This window comes from Bufo gargarizans, chromosome 5, assembly GCF_014858855.1.
Source record: "Bufo gargarizans isolate SCDJY-AF-19 chromosome 5, ASM1485885v1, whole genome shotgun sequence".
Taxonomy (NCBI): domain Eukaryota; kingdom Metazoa; phylum Chordata; class Amphibia; order Anura; family Bufonidae; genus Bufo; species Bufo gargarizans.
Genome location: NC_058084.1, coordinates 174,224,006 through 174,246,720, shown reverse-complemented (window position 1 = coordinate 174,246,720; position 22,715 = coordinate 174,224,006). Strand labels below are relative to the sequence as shown.

The following is a 22,715-nucleotide window of genomic DNA, read 5'->3' as shown; positions in this document are numbered from 1 at the left end:
CTTGTCGACTGGTAGATGGGCCCGAAATATTTTTGATCAATTATATTCGCAAAGAGCTTCTAGCTGCATTTGCAGTAAGTATGACCACCAAGTATTTATTCTTTCAGTGTTTGCTTATATCTTTGTGCAATTGACTAGCAGAGTTCTGTTACCTGTAGTTCTACTAATCCAGTACAGAGAGTGTGGCAGTTGCAGAGAGAGCAGAGCCTCTAGGTGTAACAGCAATGCCCTGTTGTTTCTAGAGGATCATTTCCATATATTAAAACTTCATTTTTCTCAGCAATGAACATGGGACCAACACAGATGCTTTCAGCTGCCAAGCGCACATGCAACAGGTCAGCAGTTTCATAGATAATAATCTGCTGACAGGTGCACTTTAATGCAATTCATTCAGCACCCTTAGTATTGAAATATAGCTCAAGGGCAAAAAAGCATGGAGACCTTTTTCATCATAGATACTTAAATGAGTAATGTTACTGAATTTGCCCCACTCTTCCTTCATGGCCTACTAGTGACTGCTGGGCAAAATCTGACAAGACAAAATGGACGACATCACATTGAACATAGACTAGACACTGAAGCATCCAAACTAAAGAACAGGAGCAGTATCCAAAAGCTGAGAGATGTAGAACAGAACTAAAAAGCAAGACCAGAGGTATGTCAGCATTAGATGCACACTCAGAATCACACCACAGGGAATGAGTCAGCCTTAAACACAAGACCAACAGAACAAGGAACGGTAAGCAGGACCAGCAATCAATAAAGCAAATGTGCATATGGAATTCCAGAGGAAAAGTGAAGTTGCTGAGGAGAAGAATGAATGCAGGACACAAACTTATATAAACCATGCCACCAGCAACATCTGCAAGTGCTTAAGAGCTGCCCAGGCTTGGAGACGTTTGAACTTCTTGCCACAATGCATTAAGGTCACTAATTTTAGGACATTAAAAAGCATGAGTAAATGTGGATACCATTCATAAATACATTCCTGCTGGGTGGATATGGTTTTGAAGTAAAAAAAGTATTACTCTAACCTGGAACATAGATGATTCTTACCTGATATGGCACAATGCTTCCATGCGCTGTCCCCCAACGTTTTGCTTCAATGCCTCTGTTAAGGAAGTTTGCAGCTATGTGAGTCAAGCACGCAACCTGCAACACATTAAAAAACAATAGCTGTAAAGAGCTTAGAGCAAACACATTTACACCATAAGACGGCACTGTACTATTTAATGAGCACTAATATATATTAATAGACACAGCCATGCTTCTCAGGCATCTTAGCTGGTTCATGTGCTTCTCTCACAGTTACAGAAGGCTATTTATTATGCACTGGTTATTTCACAGCCTATAATGGGAATGTAACCTTACTGTAAATGGCTAAAGTGCAGTATATCTTCAGCTACACCAATTGTGAATCGTACTGACATTTGCAGACATAACAATTACTGCGCTTCAATTGCCAAATATCAGACCCAACCCAAGACCTATCTGTTCAATAAATCTGGTAAGCAAATAAGAGGAGGCCAGGTCACTTTATATTGGAGCACAGGTACCATTCTCCTAGTGCACCACAAAAAAATGAAAAATATTAGGTCCCTGATGGCTCAGAAACACGACAGCAGAGCAGTTACTTGTTTTTCCCCCTAATATTGCTGTTTTGATGTCTTAAAGTTTGCATAATGGCTGTGCTTCTTCTACAATCATAACTTTGAATGAACAGTTATGTCTGGGCATCCCTAAAGTCTCTTTCAGCCATAATAATCCCTGTTTGCTGCACAGCCAGATGCATTTCTCTAAGAAGCAGGGGTTGTATCCCCTTTGTCCGTTCTGTACGGAGTTACCTCACTTCACTTATTTCACTTCTGTTTATTTTCTTCTAGGGAGCTCAAAAAGCTGATAAGGAGGGATAAATCACACTTACCGTAGGTGGAATTGAGGCCCTCCGTGGCCATGCCTTTACAGAATTTTTTTCTGGTGGATGCAGGCAGATTTTTTTTAAATGAAGTTATTTCAAAATTAACTAGTTAGACTATTCTCTATTAAGACGTCCTGCACCTGACCATATCCGTATTTTGGTCCGTAAACCACAAATCCGCAAAATACGGTTACCTTCCGTGTGCATTCCATATTGTTCTCACTCCTATCAATAGAAATGACTATTGTTCTCCCCGAAAATGGTCCAGAATGAGACATGTTCTTTAATTTGCAGAACAGCCACACGGCTCAGCAAAAAATGTGGATCCTGTGAATGGAGGGGTGGCTGCACATGCACAGCAATCTCTATTCACTATGACGTGAATTTTGAAAATAGCCATGCCACTTACTTAGCTACATTCGGGACTCCCATACAAGTGAATGAAGAGAGCCACGCATAGGTGGCCACCTCTCCATTTGCATTGGCCTGAGACTGGACCCTATTCTCAATACCATGTGGTTATACCATAACTGTCCAGATGGGACTACCCCTTTAAGTTTGATAGTTTGACGTACTGCATGCAAATTGTCCAAGAAGCTTTTTGAATTATTTGAATTATTTGAGATCGATTAACTTACCTGCCAGGCTTGACTGACATTCCCTCTTCAAGTCCTCTTCAAAGTCAATCAAGTCCGGAGGGGTTTTTTATTGAGCAGAGATAATTTGTCTGTGGCCAGTGACATAACTAGAACTGACTGGGCCCCATGGCAACTTTTTAAAAGCCCTTTCACCCAGCAACCTCCTCCTTCCGTGCAACCCTCACTTTTGCGGCTTGTCAAGATCTCTTTCTCAGACCAGGCCAGGCAACCACTCCATCCATTACCTTCATGTATATGTTGTATATTATGTCACTGTATATATACTGTCACTGTATATAATGTCATTGCATAATACTGTTGAGGTAGCCCAGACAATAAAATCTTTCAGTCCTTCTACCAGGCGGGCCCCTTCTTAGTTTGGGCCCTCTAGCAGCCATTTCTGCTGCTTCCACTCTAGCTACATGGCTGTCTATGGCCACACCCGATAAATATGTCAGTTCAGTGCATCAAACCTTTACATTTTATTATCCTAGGTATTATTTATAGTGTTTAATTAATATTACTAATGTGGCAGGGGTCAAAACTGAAGACACATTTCCTTCAAGCCCCTTGAACTAGACCCTAAGGCCCCTTTCAGAAGGGCGAATATTCCACGCGGGTGCAATGCGTGATGTGAACGCATTGCACCCACACTGAATCCTGACCCATTCATTTCAATGTACATGAGCGTTGTTTTCCACGCAGCACCTGTGCGTTGCATGAAAATCGCAGCTGGCTCTATATTCTGCGTTTTTCAAGCAACGCAGGCCCCATAGTAAAGAATGGGGCATCGTGAAAATCGCATAGCATCTGCAAGCAAGTGCGGATGCGGTGCGATTTTCACGCATGGTTGACAAGAGATGATGTTAGTAAATAGGGATTAGCAACCCCGGACCCCATTAAAGTCAATTCACTGTATTATTTTCCCTTCTAACATGGTTATAAGGGGAAAAAAAATATAATTCTTAATACAGATTGCTTACTAAAATGTGTATTGAGGGGTTAAAAAAAATAATAATTAACTCACCTCATCCACTTGATTGTGCAGCCGGTATTGTCTTCTTTCTTCTTCCTGCAGGACCTGCGCTGACGTCATCGAATGTCCTTTTGCAGGTCCTGCAGGAAGACGAAAGAAGACAATACCGGCTGCGCAATCAAGTGGATGAGGTGAGTTTATTTTTTTTATTTTTTTTGACCCCTCAATGGACATTTTAGTAAGAAATCTGTATTAAGAATGCTATTATTTTCCCTTCTAACCAAGTTAGAAGGGAAAATAATAAAATCAACAGAACACCTAACCCAAACCCGAACTTCAGTGAAGAAGTCCGGGTTCAGGTACCACATTCAGTTTTTTATCACACGAGTGTAAAACGCACTGCTCTCGCGCGGAAAAAAATGAACAACGGAACGCAGACAAAACTGAATGAAATTGCGTGCCTACTCGTGTGGGTTTTCCGCAATGCACCCGCGACACCCGTGTGCAAGGGGCCTAACACCGCTAAAGTGTTAAGGTACGACCACACTGTCAGGTTTCTGCATGCAGTTTTGGAAGCCAAAACCAGAAGTGAGTTAGTAGAAGTGAAAGTATACAGAAGTCATATCTGTCCTCTGTCTCTCCTTTTATCTGCAGCCGATTCTTTGCCTATTTGTTGGGCTGCGGCCGGATCTCCGCCAGTCCCCATACAATTTTCACATATAGCCATCACTGGAGCTCTATATCTTTTGCAAATTAAAAAATGCACATTGAAATCTGAAGATTGAAAAATGGAAAAGTATCAGGAAAAATGGTTAAATGCATTTACGGATTATGCAAGCGCCTGTATTCTAGGACCATAATATAGACTAAGTACCCAGAGAACGTGTGGTATTCTATTTAGCCAACACAATTAAAAAAAAATCATGAAAAGCAACTAAATAATGAACTAAAATATTTCCATGACGAACATGATGACGGCTTGACTTCAACAATTTATATTGCATATATTCTATATATATACATGTATATGTATGAAACGGTGAGCAAGTCTGTTTCAATTCTGGCCCAAATTAGCTAATGTCTGATAGGGAAATTAAATATGAAATGTCAAGTGGACAGACAGTAATAACAGACATAGAATTCTAAATAAATACCAGAAAGTGCACTATGGATAATTTAATGCAATATAGAAACTGACTCATCCATTATGTTAGGCATCTGAACAGTGAGTTTACAGTTTTTAGCAATTGCTGAGTCACTGGAAAGTCATAAAAAAATATCTACATTTATCCTTATGCCCATTTCATTGTACAGGTAATAGTACTGAGAGGTAATAAGTGTAACCTAAATATTATTTTATTTTTTTTATTAAAGGGAACCTGTCACATGTTCTTTGCCAGCCAAACAGCTCCAAATAACTGATGGAGCTCTTGGTGCTGTCTTCAATGGTCTCTTTAGACGGTATATAAAAATGAGCTGATTCAAGTCAAGCGGGTGGAGAGACAGCCACACAAGTCAAGCTCTCCTCGCCCACAATCTGCTCTCTCTGGCCTGACTGAGTGGTGGGAACACTAATACAGGCCTGTACAAAAACTTGTGCATGCATCATTAGGAACATGAGAAAAGGCTGGCTGGGTCGCGGGGCATATGCCACCCGGGCTGATCCCCAGTAGATATTTAGGGCCACCACCACACAGGACCAATGCTAGCCCAAAACATCCACTGCCAGGGACCCAGATGTTTTGACCAGAGTCCTGAACATCACTGCTGCCGCACATTCACTTGTATCACTGCCCCTTGGACACCGATACAGTTGAATATTGCCGCAAGGAACTGGAGTCAATAGATGTCTTCCCCACTGTAAATCACTCTTATACTAGGTCTGAAGCCTATTAGAGGTTGCCAGCATCTTTACACAGGCTGCGCCATGACTTCATCACGACTTCCTGCATGACCTGCTTCTTGGGCGCCAGTGGGGTGCGGAACTGAAGTATTTAAATTTTTTTCTGTTTTATGGTACTTTTGGGAAATTTATTGGGGTCAGGGACATTTTAATTGCTGAATAAATTTTTTGGAGGGCACTCAGTTATCTGATGTTGCACAGAATCATTCAATACGAGATCATGTATAAATGATTTATTCCCAAATTAACAATTTAGGCTACTTTCACACTAGCGTTCGATCGGATCCGTTCTGAACGGATCCGATCATAATAATGCAGACGGAGGCTCCGTTCAGAACGGATCCGTCTGCATTATTTTTAGCATATAACAGCTAAGTGTGAAAATAGCCTCGTACGGATCCGTCCAGACTTTCAATGTAAAGTCAATGGGGGACGGATCCGCCTGAAGATTGAGCCATATTGTGGCATCTTCAAACGGATCCGTCCCCATTGACTTACATTGTAAGTCTGGGCGGATCCGCACGCCTCCGCACGGCCAGGCGGACACCCGAACGCTGCAAGCAGCGTTCAGCTGTCCGCCTGTCCGTGCGGAGGCGAGCGGAGCGGAGGCTGAACGCCGCCAGACTGATGCAGTCTGAGCGGATCCGCTCCATTCAGACTGCATCAGGGCTGGACGGCTGCGTTCGGGTCCGCTCGTGAGCCCCTTCAAACGGAGCTCACGAGCGGACCGACGAACGCTAGTGTGAAAGTAGCCTTAAAAGTACAATAAAATAAAATATACACAACTTAAAAATAAAATATAAAACCTATTGACAACATTACATTAATGGAAACTAAAGGATATCTCGACAGTTATCCATGGATACCCATGAGTTACAGCTTCATAGTTACGAAGCCTGGTACTCTGGCATCGCTACATCGACGATATTATCTTTATTTGGCAAGACACAGAGGACAATTTAAAGGGACACTGACAGGCCTTCTGAGCATAATTAGCTCTTTATATGCCCCCTAGGTCTTATAATAAGTTCCCAATTCATATAAGTATTATCCCTGTGCGCATTATGAAACGTTAAAAATAATCTTTATAATCACCTGTCCTTTCTGCCCAAGGGGCGTTCTTTGTGCTGCATTTGTGCCCAGCCGCGTCCCAACTGCCGGATCCTTAGACACGCCCATCTCATTAGTATTCACTTGGCGCAATGTGATCCCGGCGAGCGAGGGTGCCGGGCGCATGCGCAGGATCTCCGATAGTCGGGGACTGGAAAATACTGCCCAGCGAAGTGAATACTAATGAGATGGGCGTGTCTAAGGATCCAGCAGTTGGGACGCGGCTGGGCACAAATGCGGCACAAAGAACGCCCCTTGGGCAGAAAGGACAGGTGATTATAAAGATTATTTTTAACGTTTCATAATGCGCACAGGGATAATACTTATATGAATTGGGAACTTATTATAAGACCTAGGGGGGGCATATAAAGAGCTAATTATGCTCAGAAGGCCTGTCAGTGTCCCTTTAAACACTTTCCTTCAAGAAATTAATATAAATGAGAGAAATCTCAGGTTTACAACTAATATAAATAGAACGCAAGTGAAATTTTTAGATTAAATTATAAAAACCGACAATCATAAATTGATATGTAGTAAGAACCATAAACCGGTTATGAAAAACAGTTATATTCTATATTCAAGTTGCCACCTTTTTAGGTGGCTCATAAATATTCCAACAAGCCAATTTAGGAGAATCAAGCGCAATTGTACAAACAATGAACAATTGGAGGAGGAGACTATAGAACCCAAATAAGATAGTGGATACATCTGAAGTGAAGACTATAAACAGAGCTAATTTTTTTGAGACGTTTAAAAGGGAAATAAAACAGGAGGACAATCTACGTATTGTTTTACCTTTTCATGCACAATATAGGACAATTGAGAAAATAATCAATAAACACTGGCAACACCTTTTAAGATATAAGGTTATAGGACCTACACTAACCACTACCCCTCGAATAACATACAACAAAACTCCAAATTTAGGCTTAAAAATTGCACCAAGCATAAAAGGTTTCTATAGATGTGAAAGGTGTAGCAATTTGTAAGATCACTAACTTCCCCAATAAACTACGGCAATACATTCTACGCATAATACTTAGCCCTTTGAGATTAAAGATCATCTTACCTGTGATTCAACTGATGCAATATATATACTACAATGCCCATCTCACAAACAGTACATAGGCAGAACAAAACGTATATTAAAAAAGAGGGTAGCAGAATATATTACAAATATCAAAAACAGTTTTGAACAACACTGTTTCAAGACATTTCAGGAATCACCACAATAAAGATACCACCCAACTCAGTTTTGCAACTTTTGAGAAAATTAAAAGACAATGGAGAGGTGGTAACCACATAGCCAACATGTCCAGGGTAGAGTAAAAAAAGAATCTTTGAATTTGATACCATAATACCTGCAGGTCTAAATGCCGAAATGGAGTTGTTTGGCTTCTTGTGATTTGGGATGTTTGCACATCTGAGACAGGACATAAGTCAAGCTGTTGTACCAGCAGTTCGATCTCCTCTCCTGGGTAGGCCCCCATCCCCTTACTTCTATATCCAGTTAATATCTTAATATCTAAAAAAGATAAGCAGAATAATAGAAAAAAAGAAAAACTGAAAAAAGAGAAAAAATGAAAATAAAAAGAAATGAAGAAAAAGAAAAAAGGATAGAGGCGGAAAATACAATTATATACATTGAGTGAGCATACTAATACTGGGATATTTGAAGGGATATCTGATGTACGTATATGTCATTATCAGGAATATATTCCAATTTTACGCACTGTTGAGGAAGGGTTGAAATATATGCATGTATATGTAGGTATATATGTATATGCGCATGCGAATACGTGCGTTCATGTATGATATGTATATATATATATATATAGACGAAAACGGACAGCAACTCCAAATAGTACAAAAAATAATAATTTATTGGGCCACAGTGGCACAGAGGCGACGTTTCGGCTCAAAATCCAGAGCCTTTCTCAAGCATGCTTGAGAAAGGCTCTGGATTTTGAGCCGAAACGTCGCCTCTGTGCCACTGTGGCCCAATAAATTATTATTTTTTGTACTATTTGGAGTTGCTGTCCGTTTTCGTCTAAATACAAGGGTAAGCAGTGAATTCCCTGGACCTAGCACCCTATTTTCTCTTTTTGGCATATATTGGTGCTGCCACACATTTTTCTTTTTATATATATATATATATATATATATATATATACAGTACAGACCAAAAGTTTGGACACACCTTTTCATTCAAAGAGTTTTCTTTATTTTCATGACTATGAAAATTGTAGATTCACACTGAAGGCATCAAAACTATGAATTAACACTATTAATGTGGAATTATATACATAACAAAAACGTGTGAAACAACTGAAAATATGTCATATTCTAGGTTCTATCTGGACCGCAGAGTGAAGGCAAAAGGGCCAACAAGTGCTAAGCATCTCTGGGAACTCCTTCAAGACCATTGGAAGACCATTTCAGGTGACTACCTCTTGAAGCTCATCAAGAGAATGCCAAGAGTGTGCAAAGCAGTAATCAAAGCAAAAGGTGGCTACTTTGAAGAACCTAGAACATGACATATTTTCAGTTGTTTCACACTTTTTTGTTATGTATATAATTCCACATGTGTTAATTCATAGTTTTGATGCCTTCAGTGTGAATCTACAATTTTCATAGTCATGAAAATAAAGAAAACTCTTTGAATGAGAAGGTGTGTCCAAACTTTTGGTCTGTACTGCATACAGTTGCAAGAAAAAGTATGTGAACCCTTTGTAATGATATGGATTTCTGCACAAATTGGTCATAAAATGTGATCTGATCTTCATCTAAGTCACAACAATAGATAATCACAGTCTGCTTAAACTAATAACACACATATAATTGAATGTTACCATCTTTTTATTGAACACACCATGTAAATATTCACAATGCAGGTGGAAAAAGTATGTGAACCCTTGGATTTAATAACTGGTTGAACCTCCTTTGGCAGCAATAACTTCAACCAAACGTTTCCTGTAGTTGCAGATCAGATGTGCACAACGGTCAGGAGTAATTCTTGACCATTCCTCTTTACAGAACTTTTTCAGTTCAGCAATATTCTTGGGATGTCTGGTGTGAATCACTTTCTTGAGGTCATGCCACAGCATCTCAATCGGGTTGAGGTCAGGACTCTGACTGGGCCACTCCAGTAGGTGCATTTTCTGCTCTTTAAGCCATTCTGTTGTTGATTTACTTCTATGCTTTGGGGCGTTGTCCTATTGCAACACCCATCTTCTGTTGAGCTTCAGCTCAATGTCTTGATAAACTTGGGAATTCATTTTTCCATCGATGAAAGCAATTCGTCCAGGTCCTGACGCAGCAAAGCAGACCCAAACCATGATGCCCCCACCACCATACTTCACAGTTGGGATAAGGTTTTGATGGTGGTGTGCTGTGCCTCTTTTTCTCCACACATAGTGTTGTGAGTTTCTTCCAAACAACTCAACTTTGGTTTCATCTGTCTACAGAATATTTTGCCAGTACTGCTGTGGAACATCCCGGTGCTCTTGTGCAAACTGTAAACATGCAGCAATGTTTTTTTGGAACAGCAGTGGCTTCCTCTGTGGTATCCTCCCATGAAATCCATTCTTGTTTAGTGTTTTACGTATATCTTAGATTCGCTATCAGGGATGTTGGCATATGCCAGAGACTTTTGTATATCTTTAGCTGACACTCTAGGATTCTTCTTCACCTCATTGAGCAGTCTGCGCTGTGCTCTTGCAGTAATCTTTACAGGACAGTCACTCGTTTATAGACAATTTGTCTTACCGTGGACTGATAAACAGCAAGGCTTTTGGAGATACTTTTATAACTCTTTTCAGCTTTATGCAAGTCAACAATTCTTAATCGTAGGTCTTCTGAGGGCTTTTTTGTACAAGGCATCATTCACATCAGGCAATGCTTCTTGTGAAAAGCAAACCCAGAACTGGTGTGTTTTTTTTATAGGGCACGACAGCTGTAACCAACACCTCTAATCTTATCTCATTGATTAGACTTCAGTTGGCTGACACCTCACTCCAATTAGCTCTTGGAGATGTCATTAGTCTATGGGGTTCACATACTTTTTCCACCTACACTGTGAATATTTACATGGTGTGTTCAATAAAAACATGGTAACATTTAATTATTTGTGTGTTATTAGTTTAAGCAGACTGTGATTGTCTATTGTTGTGACTTAGATGAAGATCAGATCACATTTTATGACCAATTTGTGCAGAAATCGATATCATTCCAAAGGGTTCACATACTTTTTCTTGCAACTGTATATACATGCATAGATAGGCACATTGAGGGATGATGTGCGCAGGTGTGCCCAACATCTGCGCACATCTGTCCTTAATATTCCACAGTGGCTCATTTTGGCTCCTGTGGGGAATACGTGCCCCCTTATACATGTGCCCCCTTATACATGTGCCCCCATATACAGTTGCAAGAAAAAGTATGTGAACCCTTTGGAATGATATGGATTTCTGCACAAATTGGTCAATTTCCGCACAGAAAAAATATGTAAAGTGTAATCTCATACACTTTGCTGCAACTGTAATACAGTTGCAAGAAAAAGTATGTGAACCCTTTGGAATTATCTGGATTTCTGCACAAATTGGTCATAAAATGTGATCTGATCTTCATCTAAGTCACAACAATAGACAATCACAGTCTGCTTAAACTAATAACAGAGAAAGAATTAAATGTTACCATGTTTTCAATGAACACACCATGTAAACATTCACAGTGCAGATGGAAAAAGTATGTGAACCTTTGGATTTAATAACTGGTTGAACCTCCTTTGGCAGCAATAACTTCAACCAAACGTTTCCTGTAGTTGCAGATCAGACGTGCACAACGGTCAGGAGTAATTCTTGACCATTCCTCTTTACAGAACTGTTTCAGTTCAGCGATATTCTTGAGATGTCTGGTGTGAATCGCTTTCTTAAGGTCATGCCACAGCATCTCAATTGGGTTGAGGTCAGGACTCTGACTGGGCCGCTCCAGAAGGCATATTTTCTTCTGTTTAAGCCATTTTGTTGTTGATTTACTTCTATGCTTTGGGTTGTTGTCCTGTTGCGACACCCATCTTCTGTTGAGCTTCAGCTGGTGGACAGATGGCCTTAAGTTCTCCTGCAAAATGTCTTGATAAACTTGGGAATTCATTTTTCCTTCGATGATAGTAATCTGTCCAGGCCCTGACGCAGAAAAGCAGCCCCAAACCATGATGCCCCACCACCATACTTTACAGTTGGGATGAGGTTTTGATGTTGGTATGCTGTGCCTCTTTTTCTCCACACATAGTGTTGTGTGCTTATTCCAAACAACTCAACTTTGGTTTCATCTGTCCACAAAATATTTTGCCAGTACTGCTGTGGAACATCCAGGTGCTCTTGTGCAAACTGTAAACGTGCAGCAATGTATTTTCTGGGCAGCAGTGGCTTCCTCTGTGGTATCCCCCCATGAAATCCATTCTTGTTTAGTGTTTTACATATCGTAAACAGACATCCTCTGCGCCTGGAGGAAAGAAGGTTTGTACACAAACATAGAAGAGGATTCTTTACGGTAAGAGCAGTGAGACTATGGAACTCTCTGCCTGAGGAAGTGGTGATGGTGAGTACAATAAAGGAATTCAAGAGGGGCCTGGATGTATTTCTGGAGTGTAATAATATTACAGGCTATAGCTACGAGAGAGGGGTCGTTGATCCAGGGAGATATTCTGATTGCCTGATTGGAGTCAGGAAGGAATTTTTTATTCCCCTAAAGTGAGGAAAATTGACTTTTTTTTTTGCCTTCCTCTGGTTCAACTTGCAGGATAAAAAGCCGAACTGGATGGACAAATGTCTTTTTTCGGCCTTATGTACTATTTTACTATGTATAAAAACAATATTGGATATTAAGTTGCAAGTTTTGTTACAGCTACACAAGTGATTTATGCACCTCTATGAACAGCTGCTAGAGTTATATAACGCAGTGTTTCCCAATCAGTGTGCCTCCAGCTGTTGCAAAACTACAACTCCCAGCATGCCTGGACAGCCTTTGGCTGGGCGGGCATGCTGGGAGTTGTAGTTTTGCAACAGCTGGAGGCACACTGGTTGGGAAACACTGATATAACGAATATTATGCTGTTATAGAAGAGTTATTTACTATCTTTAACATGGTATCAATATAATTATTTTCTCTAACACAGTATTAATATATATACCAGCTGACCTTTTATTTCTATATAATGTAAGGTGCCGTGGACAGTCTGTCATCCAATGTAGTGTTTTATTGATTTAATATCTATTTACACTATTATATGAGATATTAGCATATACATTTTTTATCCTTTGTTTTAATAATCATATACATGGGATTCGTATGATATGTACTGTAGATTTGCACCCTCATAGAATACAAGGTTATTAGACCCACCATCTTTTTGTAACTATGAGGCTGTAAATCATGGGTATCCATGGATAACTGTCGACATATCATTTAGTTTGCATTAATGTAAATTTGTCAATAGGTTTTATATTTAATTTTATTTTTAAATTGTTAATTTGGGAATAAATCATTTGTACATGATCTTGTATTTGAGGATTCTGTGCAACATCAGATAACTGAGTGCCCTCCAAAATATTTATTCTACATTTCTGCTATATAACCGACAGTGGGTATGCCATGGAGAGTGCACCTATACTATAGATTGGGATTGGTTGAGCCACTGGAACAATTTTAGCATTTTAATTGCTGCAGCATTATATGGGGCAAGGGTATTAGAACTGCTGGGGCACTACTGGAGGCAGGAACATCATAACTGCTGGGGCACTACTGGAGGCAGGAACATCATAACTGCTGGGCCACTACTGGAGGCAGGGACATCATAACTGCTGGGCCACTACTGGAGGAAGGGACATCATAACTGCTGGGCCACTACTGGAGGAAGGGACATCATAACTGCTGGGGCAGTACTGGAGGCAGGAACATCATAACTGCTGGGCCACTACTGGAGGAAGGGACATCATAACTGCTGGGGCAGTACTGGAGGAAGGGACATCATAACTGCTGGGCCACTACTGGAGGAAGGGACATCATAACTGCTGGGGCAGTACTGGAGGAAGGGACATCATAACTGCTGGGCCACTACTGGAGGAAGGGACATCATAACTGCTGGGGCAGTACTGGAGGAAGGGGCTTCATAACTGCTGGGGTACTACAAGAGGCAGGGGCTTCATAACTGCAGGGGCAATATAGGGGACATTTTAACTACTTGGGTACTCTAGGGGGCTTTATAACTACTGGGAACACAACACAGGTATCTTAATACTACTGGGGGCACGACAGTCAGCCTTATTAATACTAAGTGACACTATGGAGAGGCCTTATTACTACTAAGTGCACTATAGTGGAAATTATTATTGGGCACAATATAGAGGGCACTACCACTAATAGGCATTTTCAGGGAACATTATTATTATTGGCGGCATTGCACAGGGCACTCTGGGAGAGAGTTATTGCTATTGGTGGAACTTTTAGATTACTATGGGGGACTATCTATTTGGCCCTGTTATTTCTTCAGCATAGTATTTGGGTATTGAGGGGCACAGAATTGGGGGTAGCAGCAGGATAACACTGTTGGGGCACCAGGTTGGGGAGGTTGATAGAAAAGTGAGGAACCAAAGAAGTCTGTGTGGTAAACTCTGCAGAGACAATACATGGCTGAAAGTCGTCATGGGCTGAATGGAGAAGAGAAAGAGGTGTACATCAGAGGAGACGTCACCTGGGAGGAACTGATGTGAGAGGCATGTAGTGCTATAGAGTCCTGTATCTTTGGTAGTGTTTATCCAGCAAGTAAAATATGTCTTTTATGCTAAGGTATGAGGATGGGAAGCTTATTCCAAAATTTGGCACACATGTATTGGGGCTTGGGCCCCGGATCTTTTGAGACCTTATAAATGCCCTTGTTGCCACATTTTGGTGATGCAAGAAAAAACTGTAGCTTGCAACACGCCCCCCCCCCCCCCCCCTCCCAATATGTCCGCCAGAGAGCAGCAGGGCAGGAGAGGACAGTGAGTTGATGATCAAGGGCCATAGTGGCTGTGAGTGAGTAATTTCTTTAAAAGACTGATCGAGTAGGCTGCAGCTTGCTCTATGTCCATATCATTGCCATGCCTCCAGGCCCTGACAAATACAGTCAGTAAACTTTACACTATGGTAGGCAGAGTTAAACAGGTTAAGGATGAGCCACTACACATGGACCAGTGCTGTGTGCTTGCCCCACAGGCAAAAATTTGACCCTGAACATGAGGCACATTCACTTTACACCTCTTAAGTCAGAGGAAATTGTAAGCCCTCATGCACACAACCAGGTTTTTTTCTGCATCTGATCTGCATTTATTTGTGGATTGGATGCAGGCCCATTCATTTAAATCTGCAAGAAATTAGGACAGCACACCATGTGCTGTCTGCATTAATATGCCCACATATCCATCCCACAATAAAATATAAAATGTCCTATTCTTGTCAGTTTTCTGGAGAATAGGCATTTTGACAATGAGGCTCGCGGAAACTGAGGGATGCATATGGTTGGTATCCATATTTTACGGATCTGCGGTTTGCAGACTGCAAAATACATAAGGTTTCATTGTAACAATGCCTATCCTTGTCAGCAAAATGTTCAAGCATATGACATGCTTTTTTTTGCAGGGCTACGAAACAGACATACGGATGAGGATAGCACATGGTGTGCTGTCCGCATTTTTTGAAGACCCATTGAGATGAATGGGTCTGCATCCTATCCGCAAAAAAAATGGAACGGACATGGAAACAAAATACGTTTGTGTGCATGAGGCCTAAGGCTACATGCGCACGACCGTATGTGTTTTGCGGTCCGCAAATTGCGGATCCACAAAAAAAACGCATTCTGCATCACGGATGCGGAACCATTCACTTCAATGGGTCTGCAAATCCGTAGATGTGGAATGGTGCAGAACGGAAGCAAGGAACTGAACCCGACAGAAGCACTACAGAGTGCTTCCGTGGGGTTACGTCCTGTACTTCCGTTCCGCAAAAATGTGCCCAAGATCCGCTGCGTCTGCCCCATAGTCGGTGTTTGTGCATTGCGACCCGCATTTGGCAGCACAGCCACGGGGCACACCCGTTCGTGTGTAGGAGGCCTAAGGGTGTGGGCCATAACAATCGGACCATTGAAATCAGCATCAAGAGCTTCTTCAGGTACGGGGAGCCATTTGGGGGGCAAAGCGAATGTGACAGATACCCATTTATGCAAATTCTCAGCATATTGCAGTAATGCAATTTGAAATGCAATAGGCTTTACATTACAATGAGAAAAAGTATACCAAGAATCAAAGAACGGTTGGGGGTGGTGGCTGCATTAATCTTGGTTGTGCCCATCCCCCATTGGTAATAAAGATGGTTCCTACCTATCCTAGTTAATACATATTGTAGGCAAAGGCTCAAGAAAGAAATTAATCTCCTGTTGTACAAGTATAATGTTAGAGTAGTGATATCTTATGAGATCCTTTTGTTGCATGTGGCAGGAAAAGTCACACAATGTGCTAAAAAACTCATACTTAAATGAAACACGATTGTAACAGATGCAAAATGATTGTTTCCATATATCTTAGAGCCCTCAGAGTTCTCCTACATCTCGGTGTTTCATTTTACACTGCAGTCACAGATAAACACATGCACATTTGATTCATTTTGTGAGGAGGTGCTGACAAGGCATGCATAATCCAAAAAGCTATCATGGATTTATACAACTATATCAAAGCACAGGAGTAATTTTATCATTGGTCCTTTCTTGCAAAAATTTGCAACTTTTACCCATTTTATGCAATTATTGCCATAAAAATTTCATGGACAGTGGGTGTGGAACCAATGAGCCAACCAACTGGTTTGACTTTGTGCTAGACCCAAGAGTGTTGTCCTGGTGATCCCCTAGTATTCACCTTTTAACCCCTATACATTGATCTGGACTTCACTGCAGGGGAGCCACCCAGCCACTATATCTTAGAATCGTCCTGATGTAATTGGCTGCTGGCTCATGGGGGTCAGACACACTGGTGTGAAGCACTAAGGGATCATGCAATACTGGTAATTAGGTAACAGACAGAGGTCAGGGTAGGCAGAGTATGTGCGTATCTGTGAAACCAAGGTCAAAGCAGTCAGGTCAGGCAGCAGAGGGTCAAAGTTGGTAAACGGGAGGTTGGCTTATGGGTAGACAAACAGAACAGCTAGATAATCAAGCTAGATAATCTAAAGCTCAGGCAAACTTCCATTAAAAAAGTGCCTAAAATACCCAGAGGTGATCAGCCATTGGGGGAAACGGGAGACTAAAGGTGCTTGCGCAATTTCCTCTTTAAGAGCCGGAGAGAGCACACACACCCTAATAGCAAGACAATGTGGCCTGAGTGATAGGAAAGCACAGGCTGCGGCCTGGGGCAGGAAGAGCACAGAGGGAAGCTGGGTAAGCAGGCCTGGACCACTAGCACAACAAAAAATGAAAGTGACATCACAGGCTGCTAGTTAAACAGTAGTGATGGACGAACATCGTCCGGGGCGATTCGCGAACGCGATCAAATGTTCACAAACCGCGTGTTCGTGGCGGGCCCCATTAACTTTAATGGCAGGCGAACCTGAAAAACCTTCAGGTCATATTTGCAGCCAGCAAACACTTACTAGAAGTACACAAATAGTCCCACAACATGGACAGTGATATACCAAAGGGGGTCATTGGCAAAAATTCTCACAAAAAATATGTATTTTAATCAAGAGACATTTTTATGTGTCTTAAAGGGAAACTCTCAAAAATTAGCCCTGCTGGAGCCTAGAAATTTTTTATTTCCTATCGGTTTTATGACTACAAATGTGCAGAATGGAACTGTATGGTGAACGGACGCCACTGTACGGCATCAGTCTGAGGCATCTGTTAATGCATACATTTTTGGTATGCATTAAATGGATGGCAAAAATAGGATATGAACCCAGCCCTAGTGTCAGAATAAGCACCAGTACACAGCAGAGCAGCGTGGTGGAGAGGGGAGGCCGCCATGTACTGACAGAGAGCTACCTGGTCCTGGCGTTCAGGGATGAGGACTGTGTTTCCCAAGGATCATTTTCTACTGGGAAATACAGGGCACAGTATAATACACTAGAATCTATCTATCTATAATATAAAGATATTAGTCCTACCCCTGAATAATAATACAATTAGGTGGTCATTTATTATATAGAAATATGTCTATTTTAGGCGTATTTCTAACACAGATTGTGGCGCAAAGGTCCTTAGCACCGCAATCTGCATATTTTTTCCACATATGCCAGGTCTAAAAAAGGATGGCATGGGGAGGGAAAGGGATACAGTTATGGCGATCCAGTTTTGGCATACCACCTCCATACATTGACCGGATAACACCTCTGTACAGTGACCGGATAACACCACCATACCGTGACCGGACCGTTCATACGCCACCATAATGAGAGGCAGAGGAGTGTGAGACAGGGGTGTGATTATGTGGCTAGAGAAAAAAAATTAACTGTCGGCCAGTACAGGTCCCAAAAATTAGCCAATAGGCATTCACTGTAACAGGATTCCGAAGGTGCACTTGGTCTCCCATTAGCCGCAGACCTGCTGCTTAGCTTCGGGAGCAAGGATCTGTGCTTGACCTCGTTCCCAGGGCGGCTTTGCTAGCTGGGAGGTTCCCTGCTCCTAAGTCTGCCTTGAGCACCGAGCTGATCACTCGGTGCTCGACTGGTTTGTCTGTCGGTCATGTGACGCTGGCCACGTCACATGACCCTCACTCCCCACTATAAATACAGGCAGCCTGCTGGCCACAGGTTGCCTGTTAATTTAGGTTCCACCTGTGATGTTGTATTTCCTGGCGTACTTACCTCCTGCTGTTTCCTGATGATCCTCTGCCTGCTCCTTGTGTACTTTGCTGCTCTCCTGGTATTCTGACCCCGGCCTCCTCCTGACGATCCTCTGCTTACACTTTTGGTACTTCATGACTCTCCTGGTATTTATGACCCCGGCTTTTCCTGACTATTCTCTGCTTGCTCCATTTGTACTTTGTAGCTTTCCTGGTATTGACTCGGTCCGTTCACGTTCTGTTGTTTGTCTGTCTGTCATCCCTGCACTTAGTTTAAGCTAGGGATTGCCGTCCAGTTGTCCCCTGTCATTAGGACTCGCGAGGCAAGTAGGCAGGGCCAGGGGTAAGGGTGAGTCACTTCCCTCCCCCCTGTGTGTGTGTGTACGCGACCGTTACATTCACCTGACAGCAAAGAACTTTGGATTCTGTGGCTGGAGGTACAGTAGGCGATCACAGGATAAAAACTTAACTGTCAGCCAGTACAGGCCCCCAAAATTAGGCATTCACCTGACCTGGCCTTTTATGCCACTGTATATACATAAGGCAAGGACTGTTCTTTGTTCTGGGTGGTGGTGGATATGTGTGGGCTGGCATGAGGAAATTCAATTACACGTGGTCATAACAGGTGTTGAATTCCTTCGAGATCCATGCCTCATTCTTTCTTAAAAATGTGAGTTAGTCCACACTGTCATGAGCTAGGCGAGTGAGCTTATCGGTCACGATCCCCCCTGCTGCGCTGAACGTCCTTCCACGTTCCATGGAAAATTGTGCCAGCTCTGGCCACAGGTCAAGCCTGGGGTTCCTTGCTTCTCATAGCATCTACATCGGTTGGTAACCCGATGTAGTCGGACACCTGTCAGTCTAGGCGTTCCCTGAGGCTGGATCCGGAGGGCGACTGTCGATGGGTTGGCTGCAAGAATGATCTCATATCTGAAGTGACCAACACATTTTCAAACCGCCCTCTTTTTTCAGGCTCTGTAGGATTGGTTCCCGCACCTGTTTCGCTGTGGGTGGAAATTCCTCTGCCAGTGCCCACAACAGCAAAATGCAGCATCTCTCGCAGCAAGGCCTGGAAATGCTGCATTCTGACAGCCCTGATGCTGGTAAACATGTCCGCCATTTTGTGTTTGTACCAGGGGTCTAAGTACGTAGCCACCCAGTACAGGTCCTTGACCTTTATGCTTTTTATACGGGGGTCCTCGAAAAGTTTAAAGCCTGCTCTTCTTGCTCCTCCTCCCCCCAGCCACCATCCTCATCTGACTCCTCTTCAGACTCCTGCTGACTTGTCTCAGATGGAGTAGCCCCCCCCCCCCTGGGAATTCATTCAGCATTGCAACTTCCTCATCTGTGGTCAGATGTATCTTGGCACAGACACTGTGTGTCAGAGATATATTAACTTGCCGCTGAACATAGCCATATAGTTCAGGGATGCCCTTCTGGGATAAATATTTCCTTCCGGGGACTTTCCATTGCGCCAATGGCCACAAATTTAAAGGTCTCTCCAATTTATATGGCAGTAGTTGGCGGGCTAGCAGTTCCGACAAGCCAGCGGTCAGCCGTTGGGCAAAAGGATTATCCAGCGTCCTCATTTTTTTTTAAAGCTCGAATATTCAGGCCACGGAAGCCTGCCTTGTGCCAGATAAACGCAACGACGACACAATGGAAGGTGGAGTGGAGGACAAATTGGAGGAGACAGGGGAAGAAGAAGGAGGAGAGACAGGACGTGGAGCGCCGGGAGTGTGGCTTTGTGGATTCTGACGGTGTTGCTCCCACTGGGCTCGGTGATGGAAGTCCAGGTGCCTTCTTAAGGCGGTCGTCCCTAGGTGAGTGTTGGGCTTACCGCAACTTATGCGTTGACAGCACAGGCTGCAGATGGCAACACTATTATCAGCAGTTGACATGTTAAAAAAAGCTCACACTGTGGAGCCATGTGCCGGCGTCCTGGGAGCGCAAGATGTAACCATGCATGGTGGATGGCTCGCTCCAGATAGATTTGCAGTCTGCTTTTTGCCTCCTCTGCACTGCGAGTTATGCCTGCTTCTCCTTCTCCTCCCTATCTGCTGCTCTGTCTCTCCCTCTGAACTCCCCTCCTCTTCCTTTCTTGTGGGCAACCCACCTGACGTCCATCAACACGTCATCATCCTCACCTTCACCACCACTGACATTAGAGATCTCGGAGTAGGCAGCAATGGCGTGGACCACCCTCCTTGAGCTGATCTGGGTCAGACTGGGCCACAGGTTGCCTGTGATTGGTATTGCTACCCTCAATAGCAGTTTCCTATTGTACATTTCTGTGTTCTTGGACCTCGTCCCTGTTTTTGACCTCGACCTTGTGACCTCCCTGAATTTGACGTGACCTCTTGGCTTCTGACTCCGGATTGTGTTTTCACCTCATTATTGTATTGCTTGCTCCCTGTATACCTGCGTGACCTCCTGGCTTTGACTTTGGCTAGCCTGAGTCTGTTACGGTATTCCTCTTATCTTCTTAGGCCCCTGCACGTATCTAAGCGAGGGACTGACGCCAAGTTGTACGCCGTCGGTTAGGACGGGCCGTGCAAGTAGGCAAGGACAGAGGTGCGGGTGGTGTTCAGGGCAGCACTTATCCCTCCCGTCGTGACAATGTGCCTCTTTGTTTGTTTAGAAAGTTGGGCGGTATGGAGGGGAGATGCTGGGGCGGTGCTCAGTACATGAGGGGAGATGCTGGGAGGGTACTCAGTACATGAGGGGAGATGCTGGGGGGTGCGCAGTACTTTAAGGGAGATGATGGGGGGTTGCTCAGTACTTTAGGGGAGATGCTGGGGGGGTTGCTCAGTACACGAGGGGAGATGCTGGGGGTGTGCTCAGTGTATGAGAGGAGATGCTGTGGAGGATAGGAGTGCTTAGTGTATGAGGGGAGATACTGTGGAGGATGGGAGTGCTCAGTGTATAAGGGGAAATGCTGTGGAGGATGGGGGTGCTCAGTGTATGTGGTCAGATACTGCTGCAATATGTTCTGGCAGAGCACAGCTCCAGGACATATTGCGCATAGGAGCACACTATGACCTAGCGCTGTGTGATAAAAGGACATAGTACATCCCTGGCGCCAGGACATAGTGCTAAACCAAGAGCGCTGGCACCTGGAGTAGGCTCAGAGAGGGGAGTATACACCATATATATATTTTTTTGTCTGAGGGCTGCATTTAGTGTACTAATGAGTGAGTTGGCGGCTATAGGGGCGACAGGGGTTCTCAGCAGTTTGAAAGTAAACTAATGTAGGCACATGTGGCAGTGTTAAAGGGGGCAGCTATATAGGGGGGTTATTTGCTATAGAGGGTGTGGGTGGACTGCAGAAACAACAAGCCAAAGTCAAAGGTATAAGTTGAATTCTCTGGTCCCTAATGCAAAATCTCTAACAGACCTCCTCTACCCTGTGCCATTTATTAATAGTGGTGTCTTTTTAAATGGCAAAGGGTGCTGCGCACCCCTGGCCAACGAAAGGAAAGTGAACAAACAGAAATCTGTGGAGACATCACCTGTAAATCACTGGGTTTACCTTGGGTAACTGATTCTTTTAAAATGTGTTTTAATCTCCTCATTAGAAAGTAAGGTTGCTTTAAACATGATTGGGGGAGGGGGAGGGGGGACGCTTTTGTATTGTTTCCCCTGTTGGCAAAATTCCCTAGAAACTGCCCTGTACAAGGCACTTACTAATGTATTGTGACTGTCCATATTGCCTCCTTTGCTGGTTTGATTCATTTTTCCATCACATTATACGCTTCTTCTTTCCATGGTTCTTTCTGGTGGCCGGGACCGCAGTAGTGAGCATAGGCCAACGCTTTTTCCTATAGTGTGCAAGCACACCCACCTCTGCTGAGTTGCAGGGTGGTCCTAACCCATGAATACAAGCAGTGTATAATAAACACCTACTGCAGCTTTCACCCACACTATGGAGACACAGGAAGTGCAGATTCGGACAACGGCCTCGGATAATCCCAAAAAAACAAAAAGGGGGTTCCAGCTCCCTGTGCAATTTATTTTATTACGCTTACATAAAATCAGACATCAATGGCAGACAATATACAGTATATGTTGTCTGTCATTGATGTCTGATTTTATGGAAGAGTAATAAAATAAATTGCACGTGGAGCTGGAACCCCCTTTTGTTTTTTGCAGTGTATAATGCAATAAAAAAAAATGAATCAAGCCAGCAAAGGAAGTAATATGGACAATCACAATACATCAGTAAGTGTCCTGCAATAACTTTGTCTACATGATAAATGCCATTAGCTAAAGTGAGACAACCCCTTTAAAATGTTTATCAGTAGCC

At 43.1% G+C, this 22,715-nt stretch overlaps 1 protein-coding gene across 3 annotated transcripts in view; it reads right to left on the bottom strand.

Moving 5' to 3' along the window:
- Positions 1-22,715, bottom strand: part of SUGCT (succinyl-CoA:glutarate-CoA transferase) — a 942,268-nt gene that overhangs the window by 762,453 nt on the left and 157,100 nt on the right. For all 3 annotated transcript variants that reach the window (XM_044293705.1, XM_044293704.1, XM_044293703.1), the window contains exon 9: positions 1,057-1,152. In XM_044293705.1, coding sequence (XP_044149640.1) covers positions 1,057-1,152 — 96 coding nt within the window. The remainder of the gene's footprint in view (positions 1-1,056; positions 1,153-22,715) is intronic.